The sequence below is a fragment of the Chenopodium quinoa genome, unplaced genomic scaffold, assembly GCF_001683475.1.
Source record: "Chenopodium quinoa cultivar QQ74 unplaced genomic scaffold, ASM168347v1, whole genome shotgun sequence".
Lineage (NCBI taxonomy): Eukaryota > Viridiplantae > Streptophyta > Magnoliopsida > Caryophyllales > Amaranthaceae > Chenopodium > Chenopodium quinoa.
In genome coordinates, this window is record NW_018742726.1 from 2,078,412 (window position 1) to 2,101,982 (window position 23,571).

The 23,571-nt window shown below is 33.7% G+C and overlaps 4 protein-coding genes across 4 annotated transcripts; 2 read left to right on the forward strand and 2 right to left on the reverse strand.

Annotated features, from left to right (window-relative positions):
• Positions 1-100: 100 nt before the first annotated feature.
• Positions 101-5,706, forward strand: LOC110723274. Its single transcript, XM_021902617.1, has 5 exons — positions 101-597; positions 3,102-3,517; positions 3,956-3,987; positions 4,103-5,028; positions 5,112-5,706. The coding sequence occupies exons 2-4, from the start codon at positions 3,190-3,192 to the stop codon at positions 5,006-5,008; spliced, it is 1,266 nt and encodes a 421-aa protein (XP_021758309.1). The 5' UTR covers positions 101-597; positions 3,102-3,189; the 3' UTR covers positions 5,009-5,028; positions 5,112-5,706.
• A 188-nt stretch (positions 5,707-5,894) lies between these two features.
• Positions 5,895-12,324, reverse strand: LOC110723275 (protein YeeZ-like). The gene is made up of 8 exons (XM_021902618.1): positions 11,559-12,324; positions 11,004-11,096; positions 10,539-10,617; positions 10,364-10,442; positions 9,862-9,901; positions 9,639-9,773; positions 9,401-9,538; positions 5,895-6,333 (listed from the first exon to the last, which is right to left on the reverse strand). Exons 1-8 carry the CDS (start codon positions 11,801-11,803, stop codon positions 6,066-6,068), a joined length of 1,077 nt encoding a protein of 358 aa, XP_021758310.1. The 5' UTR covers positions 11,804-12,324; the 3' UTR covers positions 5,895-6,065.
• A 3,004-nt stretch (positions 12,325-15,328) lies between these two features.
• Positions 15,329-18,286, forward strand: LOC110723276 (transmembrane protein 136-like). The gene is made up of 5 exons (XM_021902619.1): positions 15,329-15,669; positions 15,860-16,000; positions 16,195-16,314; positions 17,083-17,178; positions 17,473-18,286. The coding sequence occupies exons 1-5, from the start codon at positions 15,451-15,453 to the stop codon at positions 17,578-17,580; spliced, it is 684 nt and encodes a 227-aa protein (XP_021758311.1). The 5' UTR covers positions 15,329-15,450; the 3' UTR covers positions 17,581-18,286.
• A 1,626-nt stretch (positions 18,287-19,912) lies between these two features.
• Positions 19,913-21,538, reverse strand: LOC110723233 (putative germin-like protein 2-1). The gene is made up of 2 exons (XM_021902572.1): positions 21,320-21,538; positions 19,913-20,788 (listed from the first exon to the last, which is right to left on the reverse strand). The coding sequence occupies exons 1-2, from the start codon at positions 21,456-21,458 to the stop codon at positions 20,175-20,177; spliced, it is 753 nt and encodes a 250-aa protein (XP_021758264.1). The 5' UTR covers positions 21,459-21,538; the 3' UTR covers positions 19,913-20,174.
• Positions 21,539-23,571: the final 2,033 nt, after the last annotated feature.

Sequence of the window (23,571 nt, forward strand, 5' to 3'; positions counted from 1 at the left end):
TTATGAACCTCAAAGGAGATAGTGCACAAATGTTGTGGCAAATTAACCCAATTAGGTCATTTCGAAATAGGTCAATATATAGCCATGGTTAAAAGTGGGAGGTGTCGCGCACTCCTCGTAGAAAGGACGAAACAACCAAAAAAAACAAAGAGGGCATCTCCATCGTCCAGTCTTCTCCACTCTCTTTCACAGACAAAAGCTGACACTATGACAAAAACCCACAACCCCCATTTTTTAATTACCACATAAAACTCCATTTATTTTTATATTTAACCTAAAAATCAAATTTAATTAAAAAAAATTAAAAATAAAGCAACCCAACTCAACCCCAAATTATTACAAAAAAAATTAGAAAATAAAAAAAGTGAAGAAAGAGAGTGTAAAAGAGAAGTGAAAAGGACCCCACCTTCCCTCTCAAAAGGCACAATTCCCAAAGTCATCACCCCTCTTTCTCTCTCTCTCTCCTAAACTCCGTCTTTCTCCCCGGGAAATATTTCTCCCCTTTCATCCAAACAAACCCCCACTTTCTTCTCTATCTCTCTACAATTTCTGGTATTCGACGTTTTGGTCTTTTTTAATCAACCCTAAATCATAAAGGTACGATTTTTATGTCTTTTTCTGTTTGTTGATTGTTGAATTCTTGGAAAAACCCTAACTTTTTGATGTAAAATGTGTTAATTTCTGTGTATGTTTATCAGGGTTATTGAAAGTTTTGATTTTTAGAAGGAATTTGTTTGGGTTTTTGTGTTATTTGTTGTTAATTTGACTAAATGAGTTTCATTTGAACTGATTTTGTTAGTGATTGTTTTGTTTGGTTGATAATTTGATATGAACTTCTGGAATTTTTGTGGGATGAAATGAGTGGGTTGTTTTTGGGGATATTTTAGAAGTTTTGAGTTAAGGGTAGTAATTAGAACTAATGTTTGGTGAATTGGTGGAATTTGGTCCAAACGGATTGTTAGGATCAAGCTTGTTTGGTGAAGTCATGTGTTTTTCCTTGTTGGGATATTGATGTTTGATGTTGATTACAGTAATTGCACTAAACCAGAATAGTTCATGGGAAATTATATAGAAAGCTATGAGTTTGTGGGAAGCACTTGAGAGTGATGCTAGCCAAACCCTCTTTCACAAGATCCCCCAAATTAAAAAATACGATTAAGAAGCGTCAAGAAAAGCAAAGAGCCATTTTGTGTATTTTGGTTGTGTCGGACAGAATCTTTATCATGACTTGTGAGTCACCAATGGAGACACTGGAAATGTTGAAGGAAGAGTTTGAGGGCAATGCTCAAACAAAGTTGGTGCAAGTTTTGAACCTCAAACGAGAGTTTGAGTCTTTGAGATGCATAGGATGAAGAAGAGCGAAACTATAAAATAATATGTGAGTTAATTTATTACCGTTGTTAATCAAATTAGATTACTTGGTGAAACATTTTATAATGAGAGAGTGATTGGTAAATTTTTTGTGAGCGTATGAAAAATATGAGTATTAAGTTTCTCACTTGAACTTTAAAAATCTATCCAAAATAACCCTAGTAGAGTTATTCATTGCCCTTAGTGTCAATAAAGGAGGAAAAAAATGGAGAAAAAATTGTGCGATTTACTAGCTAAATCTTCATTTTCAAAAGGGAAAGGTAGTAAAGTGAAATGCAGCAACTGGCAATTGTCAAAAGATTGGTCCATGAGGAAAGGGGTTGTTGGCATTAGGGAAAAACCAAATTTCTTTGAATGTAAAATTTTGAGCATATTGTAATTGTAAGGAATTGTAAGTTTTAAGATAATGAGATTGAAAATGTGGCACTAGTAGCCATGAAAGTTCTTGAATGGCGAGTGATAATGTGCACAGAAGGAGAGAAGTGCTCCAAAGATTAGAGGTTGGTGATAATGTGCATCATCTATATTTGTATGAGATGAGATGTGCATCAAAGTTGAAGAGACATGCTTCACATATATTTTACAAATTTGAAGGAGAGGTTGTGTTAAGTTACTGCCTCAAATTAATTGTAAGTGGGTTATTTGTTTCCTTGTTTTTAGAGTTAGTTATTGAGTTATGATTGTTTTAAATTCAACTAAGCATGTCTTTATTTTTTAGTCACCTCTTTATTGTTTAGTCAATGAGTAGTGGACTATTTAGTGGGACACTAAGCCACTACTTCCACATTAGTAGCAATGTTATTGGATATTTCCTGTCTTATTTTGCTTATAAAATAAGCCTCATCTTAATAGTTCATATTGAGTGGGAATGAATGAGCTTTTCTTAAGTTTAGTATTTCTTGTTTTGCCAACTTCTGCGGGATCTCACTTAAGCTGCTTCTGTTGTACACCCTCTGACCCTAATCCACCAAATTTCTGTTTAGGATTGTTATACATAAATAGTAGATGTTCTGTATCTTGTTTGTTCAATTTACAACTTGTACATATTACCCTTAATGATAACCTAAAGGGAAGATTACCTTGTTGCATGATAAAGAATTAAAGACATTAACATTTACGTTATGAAGGATACTTACGGTATTTCAACTCAATTTCTTAATCGTGGCCTATCTAGGGATAGAGAGACTGAGGGAGTATCTAGTTCAGAGATAACTGGCAATAGTCTATCTAGTTATTTTAGCATTATTTTGTTCACTAGTCTTTAATTTTTATTTTTTTCTAGTCATCAAAATTCATAAATAATTTTAGTGCTGCCAAGCAGGGAAAAACAGTTTTGCTTCTGCATTTAAGCTAGTTGGCTTCTGGTTTGTGTAGATTAGTGGGCCAGAACTTTCTTTGGTTGACGTTGCCCTCATGTATATCAATGTTAAGAACATCATCAGCCACTGTTTCTCCTTTGACTCTTTTCCCACAGTTAATGACGTTGTTGCTTCTATCTTGCTTTAGTTATGTTTATATAATTTTTTTTTGGGTTGATAGGTTTCATTTATTCACAGTTCAATTTCTTGATTTGCTTCTGATTGAACACAACAATGACATAAATCCCCACTGCTTGTTGGAGAGGCTGACTATGATAAGACTTGCAGAGAGACATGGGATGATATACTGCAATGCTTTTTTTTTTTAAAAAAAAATAAAATAAAAACCTTAATAATTATTCATTTCTGCAGAAAGACGTGGTATGCTAGTGGAGTAGTGGTAGATCTCTTGCTTGACATTCCTGAGACAGATTGTTTTTTTAGTAGCATATGACCGGCTATGGGTTCAGTCTGTTGTGTAGCTGCTAGGAATACGACTGTTTCCAACAGAAGTGGAAATGGAGAATCTCATAGGCAAGCCAGATATTCTCCTTCTTGGAGTTTTCGATGGGACAATTACCGACGTGTGGCAGGTGAAAATGAGAACCCGTCATGTCAATCTGGTGAAAGAACAAACATAGATGTTAGAATAGAATTGAAAGATGGAATAGGGTCAGAGAGAGGTGTTATTTCAGATGGTGGTAGCCCTTTGGATAATCTTGGTACACCCATCTCACAAAAGTCACCCTCGTATGAAGGGGTCAGTACAAACTACTTGTCTCCTTCAGGTAAACCTTTATAATGCCTCTCATAGCTATATGTTGTACGTTTTGCTATTATATTTACCCGATATCTTTTTTCCTATTTATCTCATCACACATCAGCAATTCAGCACTACCATTCAATTTAATATGCCATATTCATTTGCTGTATTTTCTTTGTACTTTTAGTTTAGGATTATGCTTCATAAGTATTTGGTTGGCATAATTTGCCTTTATCAGAAGGACCTTTCTCTAGACTTTGCCAAGGCGTGTCCTGTAAATTTTGCCTTTGTTCTAGTAGCTATGAGGAAACTTGTCTTGTGATTGACAATTAAAGCAGAGCCTATGACCTTGCTGCTGAATATTTGATTCTCGATGTTATTAATATGCTCCGATTTACTTGAGTATGTGGTTGATTTACTAGACTTCTGCTTTGGCTGATGCCTTTTTTCTTTGATGTTCCAGAGACATCTATGACCAGCAACCACTTTACAAAGGTGAGTTCATTAACACTCGTACTACCGTTTTGAGAATATCTTAGTGTGTTCCATTGTGCAAGGTTATTTCCTTGTTTTTCGCTGTTTTGACGTGGTGATCACATTATTTTGACAGATGAACTCTATAGAAGTGCCTGAAATTGCTGCTGTTCCAGTTGCCCTTCAATATTCCATGCCATCATGTTCATCTTTCTCAACACCAGGTGAGCACTTGTGTTCACATCGTCAGCTACTTCCTGCCAGTTCAACCCCATCAAGACGAGCTCGACGTTCACCTGGACATCAACTCTTTAGGCAGATTTCAGATAGTAGAATCCTGGGCTTGAAATCCCCAAATAGCAATCCTGTCTCAGAAGGAAGACCATCATTTGTGCTCTCAACGTTTAGCAATGATCTAGCTGGTGGGTCTTCTGATGGATGGTCATTGCGCACATTTTCTGAACTTGTTGCTTCTTCTCAAAGAGAAAGATGGTCTTTTGACAGCGAGCGTTTTGGTTCTGGCCGTCACAAGATAAGTGGATCAAGCAGCAGGTTCTCTTATTCCCCTTCCCTTGATCTTCAAACATGTGGAGCATGCTTAAAGGTTTTGGCAGAGCTCTCAGTTGTTGCTGTTCTAGCATGTGGTCATGTATACCATGCTGAATGCTTGGAAACCATGACTACAGAAGCTGAAAAATATGACCCTGTTTGCCCAATTTGCACAGTTGGGCAGAAACAAACTTCTAAAATGTCTAAAAAAGCTTCAAAAGCAGAGGCAGATTTGAGAATGAAATTTCAGAAAATATCAAGGAATCGCGTAATAGATAGCTACCTTGATGGTGAAGTTGATAGCTCTGAACGTCAAAAAATTACAGGGAAAGGGAAGTTACCCAAGATGGATGCAAGCAGTAGTTCAAAGATTGCATTTGCAAAGCCGTTCTTGAAGCGACATTTTTCTCTTGGATCAAAGCTCAGTAAATCTAGTTCAGACTGCCAGTCCAGTAAGAAGAAAGGGTTTTGGGCAAGATATCGCAAAGATTGACTTCCATCCATTATTAGATGGTGAGCACAAAATTCCAGAATAGCATATTTGTCTTCCCTGTTTGCTAAGGTTTTGCTGAATTTTGTTGTTGCTTTTGTTGCAGTATCCCTATTATTGTCATTCCATTAAGCTGGTGTTACCCGGAGTTAGTGTTTTGGAAAACATACTATCACATGTCTTAGCCACCATAATGTATCATAGTAGATTGGAGGGCATTGAAAGAATCTGAACTTTTGCATGCATCACAGGAGTTCCTGATATCACACGTTCAGAGAAGGTGATAGGAATCAGAAAGATGATATGGTACTAGGAAACTAAACTTCCTAGTATTTTTCTTTTATAAGCTTTAATTGTTGGTGTCTGGATATCCTCTGCTAACTTCTGAGGACACTAAATGCTGCAACAGATCAGCAACTATATGCCTCAGTAACAAGATAGACTATTATTGGTTATAATTTCTTAGTGCTGTATATACCGCATGTTTTTTTGGCGGTTCCCCTCTATTAGAGCGAGGTTGATCATTGTTAATGAGGCTCTTCATGTTGATTTGGCTGGCTTTGTAGCATGACTGTTTGGCTACTTGACAATAGACTTATCGTGCAGCCAGTTGCTAACAGCAACATTAACTTGTGTCTGGTATATGTGCGAACATTATGCAGTGTTGCATGCACCAAGTTGAATCATGTAATTTATGAATATTTGAAGGTCTTGTAATAGGCAGTGTTCTACATTCAGTTTGAATGATAGGTTTAACCCTCAAAACGTAGCTAACTTATCATAAAACTAGTTGTAGGAGTTGTTTGGAAGAGAGGATTTTGATGTAGTGGTGAAAAGATGTATTATATCTTAAAATTGATCATTTTTAATTTATGTAACCATTTTTAAAAAAAAAAAAAGAAAAATGTAACTTTCCCCATTACACAGCAGTATCACACAAACAACAAATACAATAACTGAACTAGCTAACAAAACCAGCCAACTACAAGTAGTTAACCTCTAATTGCCAAAAGGGGCTTCTATCTTTATGATTGATAGAAAGGGTAATTACAAACATTAATTAATCACTACGTACAAGAGGATCCTCCATATTGTCTATGAGACTTTGGAGCCCTGATCTATAACTAGGATACAATAATTTTACGCCCAATTCTTTCTTGATATGAGCATTGCTCACTCGTTTTTCTGCACCCCCAAGAAGTATGCTATTGATAGAGTTATCAATAGCACCAATCAGACCAGGCCATTTTTGCTTTATCAGTTGGTGCGCAAGGGCAAAGACTTCGGCTCTAGAGGCAGGATCATCGTCAACAACATTATAAATCTTCCTGTAGAATAGATACATTGTAGATGAAATGTCGGCTTTCCAAAGGGTCCATCTGAATTATATAGGCAACCACTCATAATGCGCAAACAAAATACATGCAAAAACTGAAACCTAGTACAAAGTATATTACTGCTGTCATATAATTTTGCAGAATATAACATCCTCTACAATATGTATATAGTATCTAATCTATTTGTATACACTTCCAAAATCCCCGCACTCACTCTAGATAAGAAAAAACGAAGAGAAGAAGTATATGTCCTACACGATAACAATATCCAGCTTAATGAAATGAAGACAGGACCACAGCTGCAAAACCTGTGAGGGTGAAGTCTATGCACAAGAATTGTAAGGATTACATTTATTAAGTGCGAGACTCATTCAAGGTGCTCTTTCTGAGACTCTGAGCCACTTAACCCATACATTGCAAACTAAATCCTGTTTTTAATAAACAGATAATAAGATTAATTCAAGCAAATCCCTTCACAGTCCTTTTAAACTACATCATTAATGTCTGTAATTGACCCCTAGGAACCACGGGCGTAACTTCCCAACAATAACATACTACAAAAATCGACATTTGAACTTGGATTAATATATGTGCTTTGATAGACTGCTAATATCTGCAGAAACAACTTGGCGCTCTACTTCCCTGACATTTTGGAAGTAATTACATCTTTGAAATGGTATCAATAGGATTGCAACATAGCATACTTGACATAAAAATCTTTGGAAGTAGCAGCCTTTTGGATATAGCCTTAGTTCCTTTTGTTTCAAAACAGTAGCCTTATTTCCTTAGTTCCATTGCACTTTGGGACCTTCAGAGAAACCGTGCTATTTTGCTAGGATGCTTGGGAAGAGAGTCCAAGTTTCTATGAATTTTGAAACTGGTGTCATAAACAATCAAACATAGAGTAATTTAGGTGAATTAATCGTAGTTCAGGGTTGTCGGTGATTATTGGATAACAATCCCCTAATAATTGGTTAAGATTTTCCACAACCCTTAAAGGCTTAAAGAGGGCTTCACGAGTATGAACTACAAAACTATGTATAACCTTTGAAAAGAGTAAACTCAGGCCTTTTTCGGTCCAATATTGTCTATGAATTATGGTCCAGATTGCATAAATAAGTGCTGGAGGCTACTCAAAAGCAAGTGAAGGATAAGGAATTTTAAAGTTTTGAGGTTATGAGTTATGGTCCAGATTGCATAAATAAGCCAGTATCGGAGGATCTACAATGCATTAGATTCACAATTTGAGTTTTGAGGTTGAGTTTTGTTATATTAGCACTCCTAGATTCTGTGAGCTTTTCCAATGATCGCTGGAAAGGCTCTGAAAGGTGTGAGTGTTAGTTTTTATAATGGACTTAATCAAAATCTTTTTTAACCAGTGGCATCTCTAAATCAGATGTCCATTATGTACCCAGGTAAGAGCTTAGCGTGGTCCTTAGGCAACCATGGGAGATTGCTTTGGAGATGTAGAAACTTCTCTAATCTCCACACTTCCCACCATATTAACAACAGAACAAGCATGTGCTATGTTTATTCATAGGAGATTGGGAGCATAATCAGGTCTGGTGTCATCTATAAGTCATAGGGTCATTGAGCAACCTCATGATATTTCTCGCCGATTCTCTTAAAAATATTGAATACATGCACAAGTCTCATAGGCGTCACAAGCATGAGTTATGGATGTCAAATGAGCCCCATCTAGCACAGCTTTTGTCCAGTATTGCTACTTTTGATTGAATTCGAAAATTGGTTTTACAAAATCTCTTTAAAGTCATATAAGGTCCCTCAGCAATTGGCCATCCCCTAGTGGCTTACTAGTTGCAATTAAAATTTTCCCATGCATGCCATAGGGCTAAAACAAGGCAAGGCCAACTCAAGGGAACAACACCAAGGCAACGTGCAATGCCAAGTCAAGGCATCTTAAGACATGATTAAGAGGGGTGGGCCAAGACATGTATGAGATGGTTCCAGGCACCAAGTAGGCATCTCAAAGCCTTTTGGGAACCCCGAAAAGTACCTTGATGTATAATCTTGCTGGGTCCAAACAAGCTCTTTGTAGACCAAATTTGAAGTCTATAATACATGAGTTCGGACCAATTTCAGTAACCCAGTATCGTAAATTGACGTGAGGGTAGGGAAAGATCCTGGGGTCATATAATGTAGTTTGGAATCATATGCGGCCACTACTATCACAAAAGGCCTGTAGAGGCCTTAAGTTGATGAAAGGAGGAGTGTACGTAATCGGCTAAGTTGAGAGTTCAAAGACAAAGGGGCAACTTCAACCACCCAAATGGCCTCCTGGGGCCCATTAGAACCTCCCCTATCTCTTTCTGTTTTGGGCTCAAAAAAGTCTAAAATTACCAAGAAGAAGGCTATAATCCACACTTAAGGACCAATTTCGGGAGATTTTTCCAAAATCGAAGTGAATGTGGAGGGTGTCTCCAAGGGTCATAAAAGTTGGTTTTGAACCATAACAAGCTTACCAATAGGTCTATTTAATTCTATTTAAGATAGCTATTATGTATGTGAGCTACCTTAGAACACTAGAAGGGAAGAATACCTTACTTTATCTAGATGTTTTACTAGTGTTCAAAAGTGATGTCCAAGGGGTGTATCATGGCCTTTGATACAGCAATCAATGTCACAAGAGTTATAGCCTTCAAATTTGCTCATCAAGCTATTCTAAATTTAGCATCACTTATATTCAGATCGACAGTATCAATTCAGGATGCTATTAAAAAGCTGCCAAGGATGCAGTGCTTCTAGAATTCACTACACAAACTACCAATGTCTCGTAGGGATCTCTTAGCAGCATAAGTTCGTGTTAATTTCCACAGTAACAGGAGATTATAGAAAAGAACAGCTGGAGAACCACATGCAGTGTGCTATTGCAGTATTGCTTGGTAAGTTGGTAACTGAACTATTATGTCCACTTTCTGTCGAAGATCAAGCAGTCCAGTTCCAAATATTTTCTTAATGCACTTAAGTGTATAAATGCTTCATCAAAACTGCTAAATTATTAGACATATTTTCCAAAAATGCTAACTAGGAAACTAACCTCTGGACATGCAATGAAATGCTTGCTTTAAGAGCTTGACAAATGTCTGCAACATGAACCCGGGATGTAAAATTTCTAGTTGCTCTCCTCTTCTGACGTTCTGACATTTCTTTCTTCTTTAGAATAGTATCAATAGCACTGCAATACAACATAAATTGCATTAAAATTCTCCGCAGTAGCTACTTATAGCTCAAAGTTTATACTAAAGACATCACTGATTGACAATTAATCAGCAAACCTTCTTCCAGGGCCATATATACCACCAAGTCGAAATACATAGGTTGAGAGGTCAAGATCTTGTCCCAGCTTTAACCACCCTTCCTCTGACTTTAGTCTCATTTTGGCTAAATTGCTTGAAGGCTCAGGGATATTACTGCGGTAAATCAAGAATCTATAAGTCACCTGAGATATGATTATCACAGAAAATTCTGATTCAAAAAAACTACTGTGCAAAAGCTTACTTTTCATCAACCCATGCTCCTCTAGCATCTCCGTATATACCTGCATGTAAAAATAGTTTGTACAGAAAGAATAAGATGCCTTATTTACAAAACTTTATTAGATCTTAACTGAATAATGATACTTCAATAAAATCTTCAGCTAGGTTTCATAGTCCATTAGTCTAAAACAATACTAGTTAGCATAGTCTGCAGCTTTCCTTTGCATTATACAGTGACTTATTGAGACCTTTTGTCAATAAATCCCTTCCAATGTACTAGAGAAACACATCCGTCAAGGAATGCTCATATGGTTATCAAAATTTAACAAGAATAATAAAGTCAAATCATATCTGGATTCTGGAAACAATAAGATGCACTCTTCAATCCCTACCCCATGCCATGTGATTCCCTATTTACACTGGCACAACATTTTTCCAGGTAGACAGAATCAATGTATGGAGCACAGGAATAATTCAAAGCTATGCTTCATATACATCTATGAATGAAAACATAGAGCACGTACTTGTAGTTGACAAATAACAAAGCCACTGGAGATTTCCATCTACCAAACTTTCTTTAAAGGTATCTTCATGTTGAAGAATCTGCATCAAGCACGTTAACAAATAAATCTGAGAATGAAGAGTACACTTATCTGAGGCAATCTCAGTACTTTAAATATTAAAGAGTTTACAACTTACTGGATCACCAATATCCAAAATTGGGGGAATGGAAACTAAAAGGTGAGTACAGCATTTTAGTCTATCGAGGAACTTCCATCTGAGTCACATATTGGAGGATCCGAGGCAGTAAGAAACGGAACATAGTGAATCAGAGTATCCTGGCATTAAAACCTAAACCATCAGAAGTCTAGGCCCCTCCATAACAAGGGGAAAACAAGAAATTCCAAATGAAGCAATTCAGGTCTTATAAACAGGTTTCAATGAAACTTAAACTACGCTCCCTACTTTTTAGATAAAACATTCCAGGGAAAACAATGTTGTAGTATGATATGGTCAGCACATCCTACTTAAGATCCCCCTCATCAATTCAGGAAAAACATCAACAACCCGACTATCGAAATCTTGAATATTGATCATTTTTCAGGCAATTCAACAGCATGAAAAACCAAATACCAAAACAACTAGACGAAAGTAAACACTTACTCTGGTTCCATTGCATCAAAAACAAAGGTATCAAATCCCTTTTGTTCAAGAACCTTTTTCTTTGCATCGCTCATACAAGTACCTGCAACTTCCCTACAACTTCCTCATGTTAGCAACCTCTTGAGGCAACTTACAGTCTAACAGCATTCGAGCAACCAAGAACTTGTAAGTACATACATTATAAACACTAATAATCCCACATAAACATAACTATAGAATTAGAAATCAATGCAAAAACCATCATTGAAGATTATTTCAGTAGATAAAAGTCATAAAATTGCTAAAAACTTAATAAAATTTATGCATTACTTTATCCAATCCAACCCAAATGACCAAACTCCAAAGATTACCAGTACTTTTAACATGGCATATGAACGAAACTCCAATACCAAAACTTCAATTCACTTTGCCTAATTAATACCTCAAAACAACATCGATCACAAAAATCCCAAAATTTTCTTGATGATCATCAAAATAAGACCAACATCATAAGAAATATCAACAAAAGAGTAACATAATAATCAAATTGATAAATAAAAAGGAGAAATTAAGTACCATCCTTCATTCTTGAGCTCTTGAGCAAAGAATTGACCCACATAACCCATGCCAAGAATAAACATTTTTTTGGTAGGAAACTCAAGTTTTTTGCTCTCAATTTCAGATTTTAAGTGAGTTGTTGACGATGGAGTTTGCAATGACGATAAAGTTAGGAACTTTGGTGAAGTGGGACACCGGAGATTTCGCCGGATTAACGCCGGAGCTTTCGGAAGTTGTGCCGCCGGTATGGTATGAACTTTCATTTGCGAAAACTATAAACTTGAGAAAGCCAATTCGTAGAGTTGAAATTTCAAGCAAGTTCTTGTGCATAACTCATAAGCTTGATGCTTTGTGCTGTTGTGCAGGAGAACAAGGGTTTAACGAGAAAATACAAGTTTCTCATCTGTTTTTGAAGGGGCATTGTTGTCATTTTGACTAGGTAAGTTGGGATGAATTTGTATTTTCAGCCATAATACGGAATAGAAGGTTTTTTTTTTCTTTGGTAAGATGAAGGGCCCTACTGGGCCAGAATCCCTCACGGGTCAACCCAGTCCTGGTTACTAGGCTAGACAATTTGGAAGAGCGGGGGGAAAGTAAGGGAATCTCATCCCCAAATTGTCACTAGTGGAGATTGAACCTCCAACCTCATGGTTGAAAGGTGCTCTCCTTTCCACTAGACCAAACTTAGTTTGGTTACGGAGGAGAAGATTAGAAGTTAACAATTTGCTAGCTTCATGAATTCGAGTATTCGACTGAAATTCGAAAAGATGTTCAATGGAGATTTCAGAACAAGGATTTGACAAGAATATACAAGTTTTTCAACATGAGAAACGAAATCTGTTTCTCAAGGAGGAATTGTTATCATTTTGAGAAGGTAGGTGGGGGGTAAATTTGTATTTTCATCCATAATAAAAGTTCAAAATCTGCTAACCTTGTGAATTCGACTAAAATTCGAAGAGCTTATCAATGGATATTTTAAAAGGTGCTATGGAGTTTTCAAAAGCTCAAGGGCCGCCTCTCTCACTTCTTACTCCCTCCGAATTTAAATAAATGAAACGTTTCTCTTTTTCACGTATGTCATTCCAAAACTTTGACTGATAATATATTTAATTATCAATAAGTAAAAATTATAACAATTTAACATTAACAAACTATTTATTGAGACGATTCCAACAAGTGCCCACAAAACCATATTTAGTTAATAACAAACCTTAGTCAAAATAATTAATTAAAAAGTGTAAAAAGCCAAAATGTTTTACTAATTTAAATACGAAGGAGTACAAAAAATTACAAGGATTACACCATATAAAAGGGTGATATATTTCCAAAGACCCAAAGTCAAATTGTTTCTTATTTTCTTACATATACTTAAAACTAAACAAAATGGTAACTTTGGTGAAATGTTAGGGAACATTCTAGTAATCTCACCAAAATTAAATAAAAACCTACCAAAGTCCATCTCGAAAAATTCCCATTCAATTCTCACTTTCTCTCCCCCTAAATTCTCCTCCCCCAACATAATAAAATAAAATGATTCACCAACTAACTCCATCTAAATCATAATGAACAGAATCTCAAGAATGAAGACAAGACAAATCAAGCACTCTCCACATTTGTTGCAACACTAAATTACCATAAACTCTACGCAATTTCATGTTCTCTGCCTCCTTAAATATAATGTGTTTATTACCTCTATTTCTTATTATATGTAATAAAAGGGTATTATTTATAAGATACAAAATATAAGTTATTCTTTTGTTGGAAATAATATAAAACGGAGGTATATGTATTTTTATTATTACGTATATTATTCACTATATTATCTTGCATGCTTCTTTACATGGAAGATGAAAATGATGGATTTGAATCTAACGAAAGGTAAAATAAAGGGCAATGAATTGAAATAACTTGAAGGGCGTTATATTTTTGAACCGAAAATTATAAAACATATCATTACCATATAATTCATATGTTAGTAGTTCATATTACTTAGAGCAAGTCATCATAATTTAGACTATTCTCCACATATATATCCCTCATAATTTGTACTCCAAATTATTTAATTTTTACCAATTTTCCTTCTTGTTGATTTGTTATGCCATCCTTCATGCATTTATTTCAGCAGTAGTATATAAAATTGCAAAAGCAAATATATGTAAATAATGCAATTGGCAGCCATTGAGCCACACATCCAATTTGCCACGCAATAATTTCAACTAAACATATAAAAAACATTGAAGACTTGCTGTCTTGCCCACCTATACATATAAATCTCTATCAAATCCAAATTATTTGTCATTTAAGTTTCTTTTACACACTTTTTTTTTTTTTATTATTATTTATTTATTTTTAATTTTTTTTTAAAAAGAGGTCTTTTAGATTTATGATGCACATACATGACCAGCTTTTGTAATTTAACTTCTATAAAATCATGCAAGTAACACCAATACACTCATTTGGGTGAATTCTGATCTATGGATTGTATTTGGAATGTAATTCATCATGGTGAAGTATATATTTTAGTTATTCTCCTATTAATTTCTTGACTAGTTGTTAACTAGTCGGTTTATCGGTTTACCTCACTACTATTAGTTTCACTTGCTAGCTGTATCATTTTTCTAAATAATCTTTATTATACGGAGTATAAGTTAATTAAGACTAATTTAAGTTGGGTCGAAATTTACTACTCCAATCTAACACCGATACACCATTATATATTTATTTTACGTCAGTACTCCAATAATTCAATTACTCCCATCTAACAAAAATTGTCCCAATCTTCATTACTTCCCCTTATATTATCCCAATTTATCCCAATCTTTATTATCATTACCTACCCTTGTGTAAATGTTGTAATGAACACAAATTTCTGCAACGAACTATAAGAACTAGTTAACCTCAACCATAAAATTAGCTGTACTTCAGCTCAATATACTGAATAAGCTATGAAATGTAACAAGAAAACTCTTGAGCGTGAGAAGCATGTTTATAAACTTATGCACTTGTACAATCACCATTTTTATTGCTAGCCGGTACCTTTCAATTTATTTATAACCAACCAACCAACCAACCAAGACCAACTAATCTCCCACATAACACCTAATTTAATTCATTAAAATACATACATGTAGATTATCGATATCCAATCCACAACGTTAACAATCAAATTTTTATTTATAAATACGTGTTTTAGATTATAAAATACCCCTCCATCTCATATTATAGTTCCTATTTTCAATTTTAGAGACCCAAAATGTTATTCCTGTTTCTATTTTTGGATAATATGTAAAGACTATTAACCTTTTTTTTTTTTTTTTTTTTTTTTTTAACTTTATTCATTGTACTTCCTAAATTACCTTTGAATTTTCCACATGCTTTGTACTTTTTTCCACTTTCTCTCTCTAACTTTTGTCTATAATTGTACTCCGTACTTTTCATTTTTTTTTATATACTTCATTTACTTTCACTTCTCTAACTTTTGTCTATAATTGTACTTTTCACCTTTATTTATGTACTTCATTCACTTTCTCCTCTTATTTCTTAAATACCGTGGAAAAACACAAACATAAACTATATATTGGGAAGGAGGAAGTAGTTGATATGATCAAGCATATCTAACAAGATCACAATAATAACTCTATTTTTCGTGAAAAGTATAGCAGATGATCGATCAAAGGAGACTGCCTAAATATAATAATATAAAAGTCCAATTATCTCAATATTTAAATAAAAGGAGGGGAAGTATTAAATGTTCAACCGTTTATTAGCTCCCACCTCTACTATATATTTGACCTTATTTTGTCAACCCTTTCTTTAATTCATATTTTACCCTTTGTCTCCTCCATTGCCTTTCTTCTTTAATTTCTTTCTCCAAAATTCAAAAACTTTTATTAAAAAAAATCCCTTTGAAATGGAAGATGGTATGGTGAACACAACATTATTGGCAGTAATATCATGGAGTACCTATTTCATGTTAACAAAAAAATTGCTCCCAAATTATTCATATGAGTTTCGCAACAGAATTGTATCAACAACTCATGCAATTTTAGCTGTTACTTTAGCTTCTCATTCTGTTAAAGATTGGAGTTGCCCTGTTTGCCCAAGTAACACTAATTCCAACCCACAACAGGTAAAAAAAAAAAAAAAAAATTTAATTACTCCTCGGCCCGTCTCTAAAAGATCAAGATCCGATATTTTTATAATACGAGACAATCACAGTCTAAACAGAAAAAGGTTTTAAAGACAAATAAAGTATTTATCTTTGAATATTTTACGGGTTTTATTTATTTGGAGGTTTAATTATTTGTGTTATATTGTAGATGCAAGCCTTGGCAGTAACCATGGGGTATCTGATATATGATTTGGTATGCTCTCAATTTGACAAAAAATCAAATCTTGATAACACGATTCATCATTTGGTTAGCATTATCGGAATTGTAGCTGGAATTTCGTATCAAAAGGTACCCTTATTATTTTCATTTAAGGCTATGTTCAATACTTTGTACCAATAACACTTATTGACGTGTGATTTATTCGTACAAGAAAATGTATTTAACGTGAACGTTGAGACCCATGTTCAACAAAATCTTTTATGCATTTATTTATATCCGAGCTTATTTTTTGAGATTGAAATTAGTTTGAAAACAAATTGTAGTGTGTATCAGAGATGATAGCAGCATTGTTCATAACAGAGATATCAAGCCCATTTTTACATCTAAGGGAGTTTCTCAAAGAACTTGGATACCGGGATACTGATCTTAATCTGGCTGCTGATGTAAGTTTTTTATTTTTCACCTTTCACTAGAATTTACGTACTCTCTCAATGTTAAATTAATTGCTACATATGACTTTTCAACATAAAAATTTATTGATGTTGACTGTTTTTCTTTGCTATTTTATTGGAGTTGAAAGATATTATCACGATGGATGGATATTGCTAGATTATTTTAATTTATAATTACTTTAATATATTACGGTATAATTTTACATATTTTACTAAAAAAACTTACTTCTTGGAGATTGTGAAAATAATTTATGTTAGAGAGAATTAGAGATTACTATAATCAGACATTTTTGTATATAATTGTTTGAAAAATCTATAAAAATTTCAGCTTCTATCATTGGACAGTCTATCCAAGAAAAAATCAAGGTTTGAATAGATTTAACAACTTAATATTCTAAATAACTAAACAGAATTTACAAAATATGTCTCTATTATAGGCTTGTTAATTATTTTAGACCAAAGAAAATTGTATTATATGAACAATTTTTCATATTTTGGCAAATAAATAAATTAGAATTGATGTTTAAAGAGGCCAAATACAACTGCCAAAGTGCCAAGTACTCAGATGGGGACATAATTAAGGTAACGTATTTATGATGTGGCATTAATTATACTGTTCGTGAATATACTATCTTCGGTATCTATCACTTTAAATGATACACATTGGCCAACTAATAAATAATCGGCCATTATATTTTTGGCCAATACTTTGCCCTATTATCACCTCTTATACTATGACTTTTTTGTATTGTGTGGCAGATAATGTTTGCAGTTACATTCTCTATCGCAAGGATGGTCTTAGGTCCTTTCCTCTTTTTTGCTGTCTTATCAGCCGATAACCCACTCCTAATCAAGGTATTCGGTTAATCCCTCTATTTCTTTTTGTTACTTTATTTATATTCGAATATATTTTTGATGAAATTTATACACGGGTGAAAACAATGCGAACATGACTAACAAATTTTGGATTCATAAAGTTAGTAAGGGCGGTAATGGTTTTTGTACAAGTTTGTGGTACTAAAAAGTTAAAATTATTTGCAAGTAAATACATCAATTGTATAATAGATATGCAGACACATAATATATGTTACTCGTAATATTTGTACCTCATGTTAAATTCGCCTTTTTTTTTTTTTTTTTCTGGTCCAGGCAATGGCTGCAGGATTACAGTTTGTAAGTGCATATTGGTTCTACAAAATCTTGAAAATGGTTCAATTTAAACTCACTAAGAGAACAAGAAGCAAGAAGGTGGCTTGATTAATTTGCTATGATATAATGTCTAATCTTGAACTACATCTACATATATACTGTGATCATGAGAAATATGTCATGGATTCTCATATCATTTGCCCTATCGAACGTATGTCTAAAGTTCATATTTGACACCAGTATTTATATCATCAGCGGTCAATCGGAGCTTTCATCGTCTGCCTCCTTATTTTTTAACATGATTTGTTACAAACTGTCATCAATCCAAAGTTTTAGAAGATTATTCTACTCTTTTTCAATTCTTATTTACAAAAAAAAAAAAAAAAAATTATCAAGTGTATATTAATTAATTGGTAGTAGAGCTACATTTGTATTTAGAATTTATGAGTATGTTATAAGTATACGGGTCTATTTTTTCCTCAAAAAAATTACTAGCAAGTGTATTGTTGTAATTCTCTCATCTTGCACCCTAGAGATACTAATCCATGAAGTCAACAACAACAACAAAGCTTTAGTCCCAAAATGATTTGGGGTCGACAAACAACTAAGACACGAAGTCGAGGAAAAAAAAAATACTTCCCTTTGAGATCAAAGTTTGATCCTCGTCGTTTAGACAGGTGATCCACGCAATAGTTCAAGTTTTTCTTAGAAACGATTTGATCAAATTCGGATGGAAGTCATGGAACATATACAAATGTACTCTGTACTTCGCATTTACCTGTCCCATTAATCCAAACAATCGAGTTGCATCCTATTCTTTTCTTTTTCGATCATCTATAAAAATTCACAAAATAAAGTAAACACGTAATAGGTGCAAATACTCCTAAATACACTATCTCACTAAAAATACGGCTGTAACAAGTTGAAAAACAACTCTTAATTATGGAAATAATTGGTAGATATATGGACAATATGCATGGTGTTAGTTCATCATCATTTAAGTCTAAACGCGCCAACTTTGGTCCCACAAACTTGCTGCCCTTCATCATCAACCCTCTACCGCCATTAATGTACTTACTAACCACTGAAATATTCTAGTGAAAATTAGGAAATTGGTAGTGTCACAATTCACAAAACGCCATATAATACTCCGAACTTGGGAAATTCTATATAGTAGCCTCTAACTTTTAAAAATTCTATACAGTGGATATGGCATAAAAAATTGCTATAGAGTGAATTTGGATTAATTTATATAATGACCTTATAGGCAAATTTTGTACTTTCTCCGTTTTTAAATAATTGACACATTTAGCTCCTTTTTTTTCACTATCATTTTATCAGTATTGTATAAAAAGAAAACAAATTTAATCATGAAATATGTTGTTAAATCGATACTAAAAAAAAAGAATCAAAATATCAACTTTTTATTTTTTTTTGACGGGAAAATATCAACTTTTTATTTATATTTTTTACAAATATATAATTATATATATCTAAAGTCAAACTACAACATTGACATGCATGTGTGTCAAGTATGACTATGCCAATTATTTAGGAATAAAGGGAGTAGCTAACTCATCGTTAAGTAACCTTATACTAACAAATTAATTAATTTAGCCCCTTAGTTAAGTAACTAACCCACCCCTTAATTAACACTACCTCACCATTACCAACCCCACCACCTAAACCACCCCAAAAAGGCAAAAACCCCTACCTCCCTGCTATCCCCTAACATCAGACCACCTCCTTCGCACTATCGGCAACAACCACCAAAAGCAGTAGCCTGCGTCTCCTCATCGCCAAATCAAAACCAATGGCAGCCGTAAAGCGCCCCACAAATTGCAGCAACGACCACAATTGAGCCCTAAAATCATGCATATTGTTATAAAATTATTATACACGTATACAAACCGAACAATTGTGTCATTTTTGGTTTGTCGATTGAGCCATTGTGACCTGAATCAACAATCAAGAGTTTGTGACCACTATACTCAATTCTGATTAGCTAATTTTTGATTTTTTTTTTTTATTGGTCAAACTTATTAAAAATGTTTTTTTCTTTTTTAAAATATCATTACGGAATATTAGATTTTGAATATTAATTACTATTTCGTTTTACATTTTTTGTAACTTTGGGGTATTATTTGTGAAATATAAAATATTTTAAAGTTGCAAAAAATATAAAACAGAGGTAGTATTATATTTTTCAAAAATCTTTTTTATTCTCATAATTAATTATAAGTTTTTAAAGCAGAAAATTCATTTTTAATTAAGTTTGACCAACAAAAAATAAATAAAAAATTAGTCAATCAATTAAAATTGAGTATAGTAGTAGTAGTATTTTTAAGGATGAGTGCCATAAAAATATCCAAAATTGATGTTTGAAATCATGCAATAACAAACATGTTTACATATCTAAATATACCTGTCAATTAAAATGTAACATAGAAAGTACGATATTATAGTTATATTGTCGTAGTCCTTTATTGAGTTTATACAATCCTTATACAAAGTACGCAGTACAAACTCACAATCATTCATACAAGAATGAAACATAAATTTAATAAAAGTAAAGCATCATGACAAAGTAGTCATTTTTATATATTCAAACCGATATTTATTTCGTATATATCAAGCAGCGTGACATATACAGTAGTCCTTTTAATTTCTTCAAAGTTCAAACCTTCCCATAAGGCATTGCATCAAGCATCAAGAACCTTAGGTTTCTGAGATAACGTCTCAAGCAATATTGATCTTGCGGAGTCGATTGAAACGTGCTTACTATTCGAAAATTGCGACCGAAGTTGGTCAATCACGGTTTTATTCACTTGAAAAGCCTTAGTAAGAACCTTGTCCAAAATTTCAGGCGTTGTACCAAAGACACCATCAGCAACATTAACTCTTCCCGGGTTTTGGCTACCAAAAGCCGCGATTGCAAGAGCTTTTGATTTACCAAGATTGAATTGAAAATGGATTAGACCTTGAGGGAACACAATTATGTCACCCTCTTTCAATATAGTGTCATAGAGCTTGTAATCAGTGGACACAAAACCGGCGTATAGAGTTCCCTTCATGACCGCGAATGCCTGTGAGGCACGGGGGTGTAGATGAGGGGTGTTTAAACCAAAGGGTCCGAAATCTATACGAGCTATGGCTACACCGAGTGTGTTAAGTCCAGGAAATCGATTAACGTTCACCAGTGTAGCTTCTGCTCCTTGAGGGTTGTCAATGACGGAAGTCCTGTCAAAACCTTTGTACAAGAAATCGCTGATTGTCACCTCCTTTGGGTTCTTGCAGAACTTTCCATTCACAAACACTGCAAAAGAAAATATTATTTGTGAGACATAAAATATTCATATGTTGCAAATATATATATAATACGTCCAAATATTACTAAGCAACTCAGATCAGTCATAAGCTTAAGTTAGTTAAATTCTCGTGATTGATTATATACTCCATCACTAATGATCTTCTCGCCGTGAATAAATCAACAATATAATTTTGTCCAGTCAGCAGGACATTTTTGTAGATAAATCAATAATTGTGGGACTCAAATATTATAAAAAGTTGTTAATTTATTTACATTTTTGCCACTTGATAAACATATTTTGTATATCAAGGAGATAAACTTGTATTTTCTCGCCGTGCTATCTCTCATGCAACATACGATGAACATGATTTTCTCGCCGTGCTATCTCTCATGCAACATACGATGAACATTTCAACTAAAAAGTTAAGCCGGTTGTTAGAATTACAGGATTGATATTATATGTACGTACTCTATCGATACGAATAGTTAAAGGATTACAAGAATTAAATAAACACAAGAGAAGTAAAATAAACAGACCTGCAGAATAAGGGTCGTCAACACCCACACAGAAATCCTGAAGGGGAGCAGGATCAGATGCATTAGTAGTAGTAAAGCTCAATATTGCAATTACCGTAAATATAGCTAGAATAGCCCCATTTATAATTTTCTTCTCCATTTAACTTAGCTAACAAGAAATTACTTATCACTATTTTTTTTTAATAATTTAAAAGGATTTATTTTATTATAGAAGTATAGTTTAATTGTGTAATTGGGGTTATGGCAGTGGCTGAAATGGCCTATTTATAGCCCATAATCTAGCACAATAGTAGATCAAGTGAACAAGATATCAACTTGCGCATTTATAGTTTTCCTCACGTTGTACGTTATTCGTATTTTAATCACGATTGTCAATAAACTAAGAGATGTACTCACTATCTTTAATTGCTTATACACAAATTCATAAATATCAAGTTGCTTCATTTACATGGTATTCCATGAAGCTTCTTAATAGGGAGATAAAAATGAACTCAAAATTAATTTTAGTGGTCCAAATTACTATTTGTTACAAAGGTAGTTGTTCGCAAAAATGGTAATTTAAAAGGTAGTTGTTGACAAATTTTCCCAAGAAGTTTATACGAAGTATTAAAGTTTTGTAGGTGCCGAATGCAGAATATGAAGATTGCCGAGCTGGGCCACGGGGCTAGGGCCGAGCCTCCACTAGCCCCCCTTTGGCTCCAGCCCTGTATATGTTAGTGAAATTTTTGTTCTACATTACAAATGACGGGTAGTGTTAGAATGTATATCCCACATTGAAGAAAATGTATATATGGCAAGACAAGGTTGGGAGGTAACAATAGATCACTGCTTTCGTGAGGTCAATCGAGCAGCCGATTGGTTGGCCAACTTTGGCGTCACCTCGGAGGAGAAGTTGGTGATTTTTGAGGTGGTCCCTAGTGATCTTGGTACTGTTTTACTAGAGGACCTAGGTGGTGTTGCTCGGCCAAGGCTGGTTCCTATCTCCGGAGAGGAGTAACCGTAGCTAAGAGTTTAAGAAGTTTTAGTAGTTGCTTTTGTTTTCGTTGCAATTTGTTTTATTTTGTGTGTTTGTTTTCCTGTTTTGCTTTCTTGTTTCCTCCTTTACCAAAAAAAAAAAAAAAAATAATAATAATAATAATAATAATAATAATAATAATAATAATAATAAAAACATTGAAGAAAATAAAAAGTTACGTTTACTTTTTTAGGTTAAGGGAATACACCTCTCATTGCAATATAATTTTAAGGTTAACCTCCATAGACTTATAAAATGGACACTCGTGATGGCGGTGGAGGTGAGCTGTGTAGATAAGCTTGTTTAACATTAAAGTATCCTACTTTTTTTTTTTTTTTTTTTTTGACATTAAATAAACCAAAAGTATTGTATTCATGAGGAGTTCAACTACACTATATTTTTGAATATTCAAACACGCTAAAGATTCAGCATTAAAAATAAAGATGATTGATAATATGCATTACTAACTATTACAATTATCAACAAATAGTGGAAGTTCTTATGTTTAATTGAAAACAAATAATTTTAAAATATCAACATTTCATTTATTGATCTAATCGATTCAGCATTAAAATAAAGATGATTGATGTTACGCATTACTAACTATTACAATTATTAACAAATGGAGGAAGTTCTTATTTAAATGAAAATAAAAATTAAACATTGACAATTAAAAAATGAGAAAATTGCTTTTTAATAAAAACAGAGGAAGTAAATTCCCAATATCTTATGTAAAAACATTGGTTAGGCTTTGTTTGGTTTAACTTAATTTGTCAATTATTTATCTAAGTGTGTCATATCTTATTATGTTTTAAGGGTAATGCTATATGTAGTCCTAAGCATTTAATATCTTTTCCTTTTTGGTATAAGCTTAGGAATGCATGACAAAATCACGTACAGATCAGTGTAATTAATGAATATATTTTATTAATACTTTCCTCTTTTAGTTTCTTACACATAGCCCTTAGGGCTATCTGCCTAAATATAGCATTTTCCATGTTTTAAAAATCTCAAATTATTTGAACTGATTTTTTATTATTTAAATTTTGTTCTATTAAATAAATATAAATAAAAAAGTTCTAAATTATCGTGTGAATATGTAAATAGTGTAGCAAAAGGTCATAGTGTGGTCTTTTCCGGAAACAAAGGAGTACCGTAAATGAATATATACACGACTATCAATTTGTGATACAAAAGTACTTATAGGCATTTGTTCAAAAAAAATTATTTAATTATG

Coding starts and splice junctions, on each gene's coding strand:
- LOC110723233 (XM_021902572.1), bottom strand. CDS start 21,458: ATGGAGAAGAAAATTATAAATGGGGCTATTCTAGCTATATTTACGGTA. Junction 20,789..21,319: donor TGACGACCCTTATTCTGCAG/GTCTGTTTATTT, acceptor TTTCTTTTGCAG/TGTTTGTGAATGGAAAGTTC.
- LOC110723275 (XM_021902618.1), bottom strand. CDS start 11,803: ATGAAAGTTCATACCATACCGGCGGCACAACTTCCGAAAGCTCCGGCG. Junction 9,902..10,363: donor TTGTTATTTGTCAACTACAA/GTACGTGCTCTA, acceptor TTTTACATGCAG/GTATATACGGAGATGCTAGA. Junction 9,774..9,861: donor GGAGCATGGGTTGATGAAAA/GTAAGCTTTTGC, acceptor GATTTACCGCAG/TAATATCCCTGAGCCTTCAA.
- LOC110723274 (XM_021902617.1), top strand. CDS start 3,190: ATGGGTTCAGTCTGTTGTGTAGCTGCTAGGAATACGACTGTTTCCAAC. Junction 3,518..3,955: donor AAACTACTTGTCTCCTTCAG/GTAAACCTTTAT, acceptor TTGATGTTCCAG/AGACATCTATGACCAGCAAC. Junction 3,988..4,102: donor CCAGCAACCACTTTACAAAG/GTGAGTTCATTA, acceptor TTATTTTGACAG/ATGAACTCTATAGAAGTGCC.
- LOC110723276 (XM_021902619.1), top strand. CDS start 15,451: ATGGAAGATGGTATGGTGAACACAACATTATTGGCAGTAATATCATGG. Junction 15,670..15,859: donor CTAATTCCAACCCACAACAG/GTAAAAAAAAAA, acceptor GTTATATTGTAG/ATGCAAGCCTTGGCAGTAAC. Junction 17,179..17,472: donor ATAACCCACTCCTAATCAAG/GTATTCGGTTAA, acceptor TTTCTGGTCCAG/GCAATGGCTGCAGGATTACA.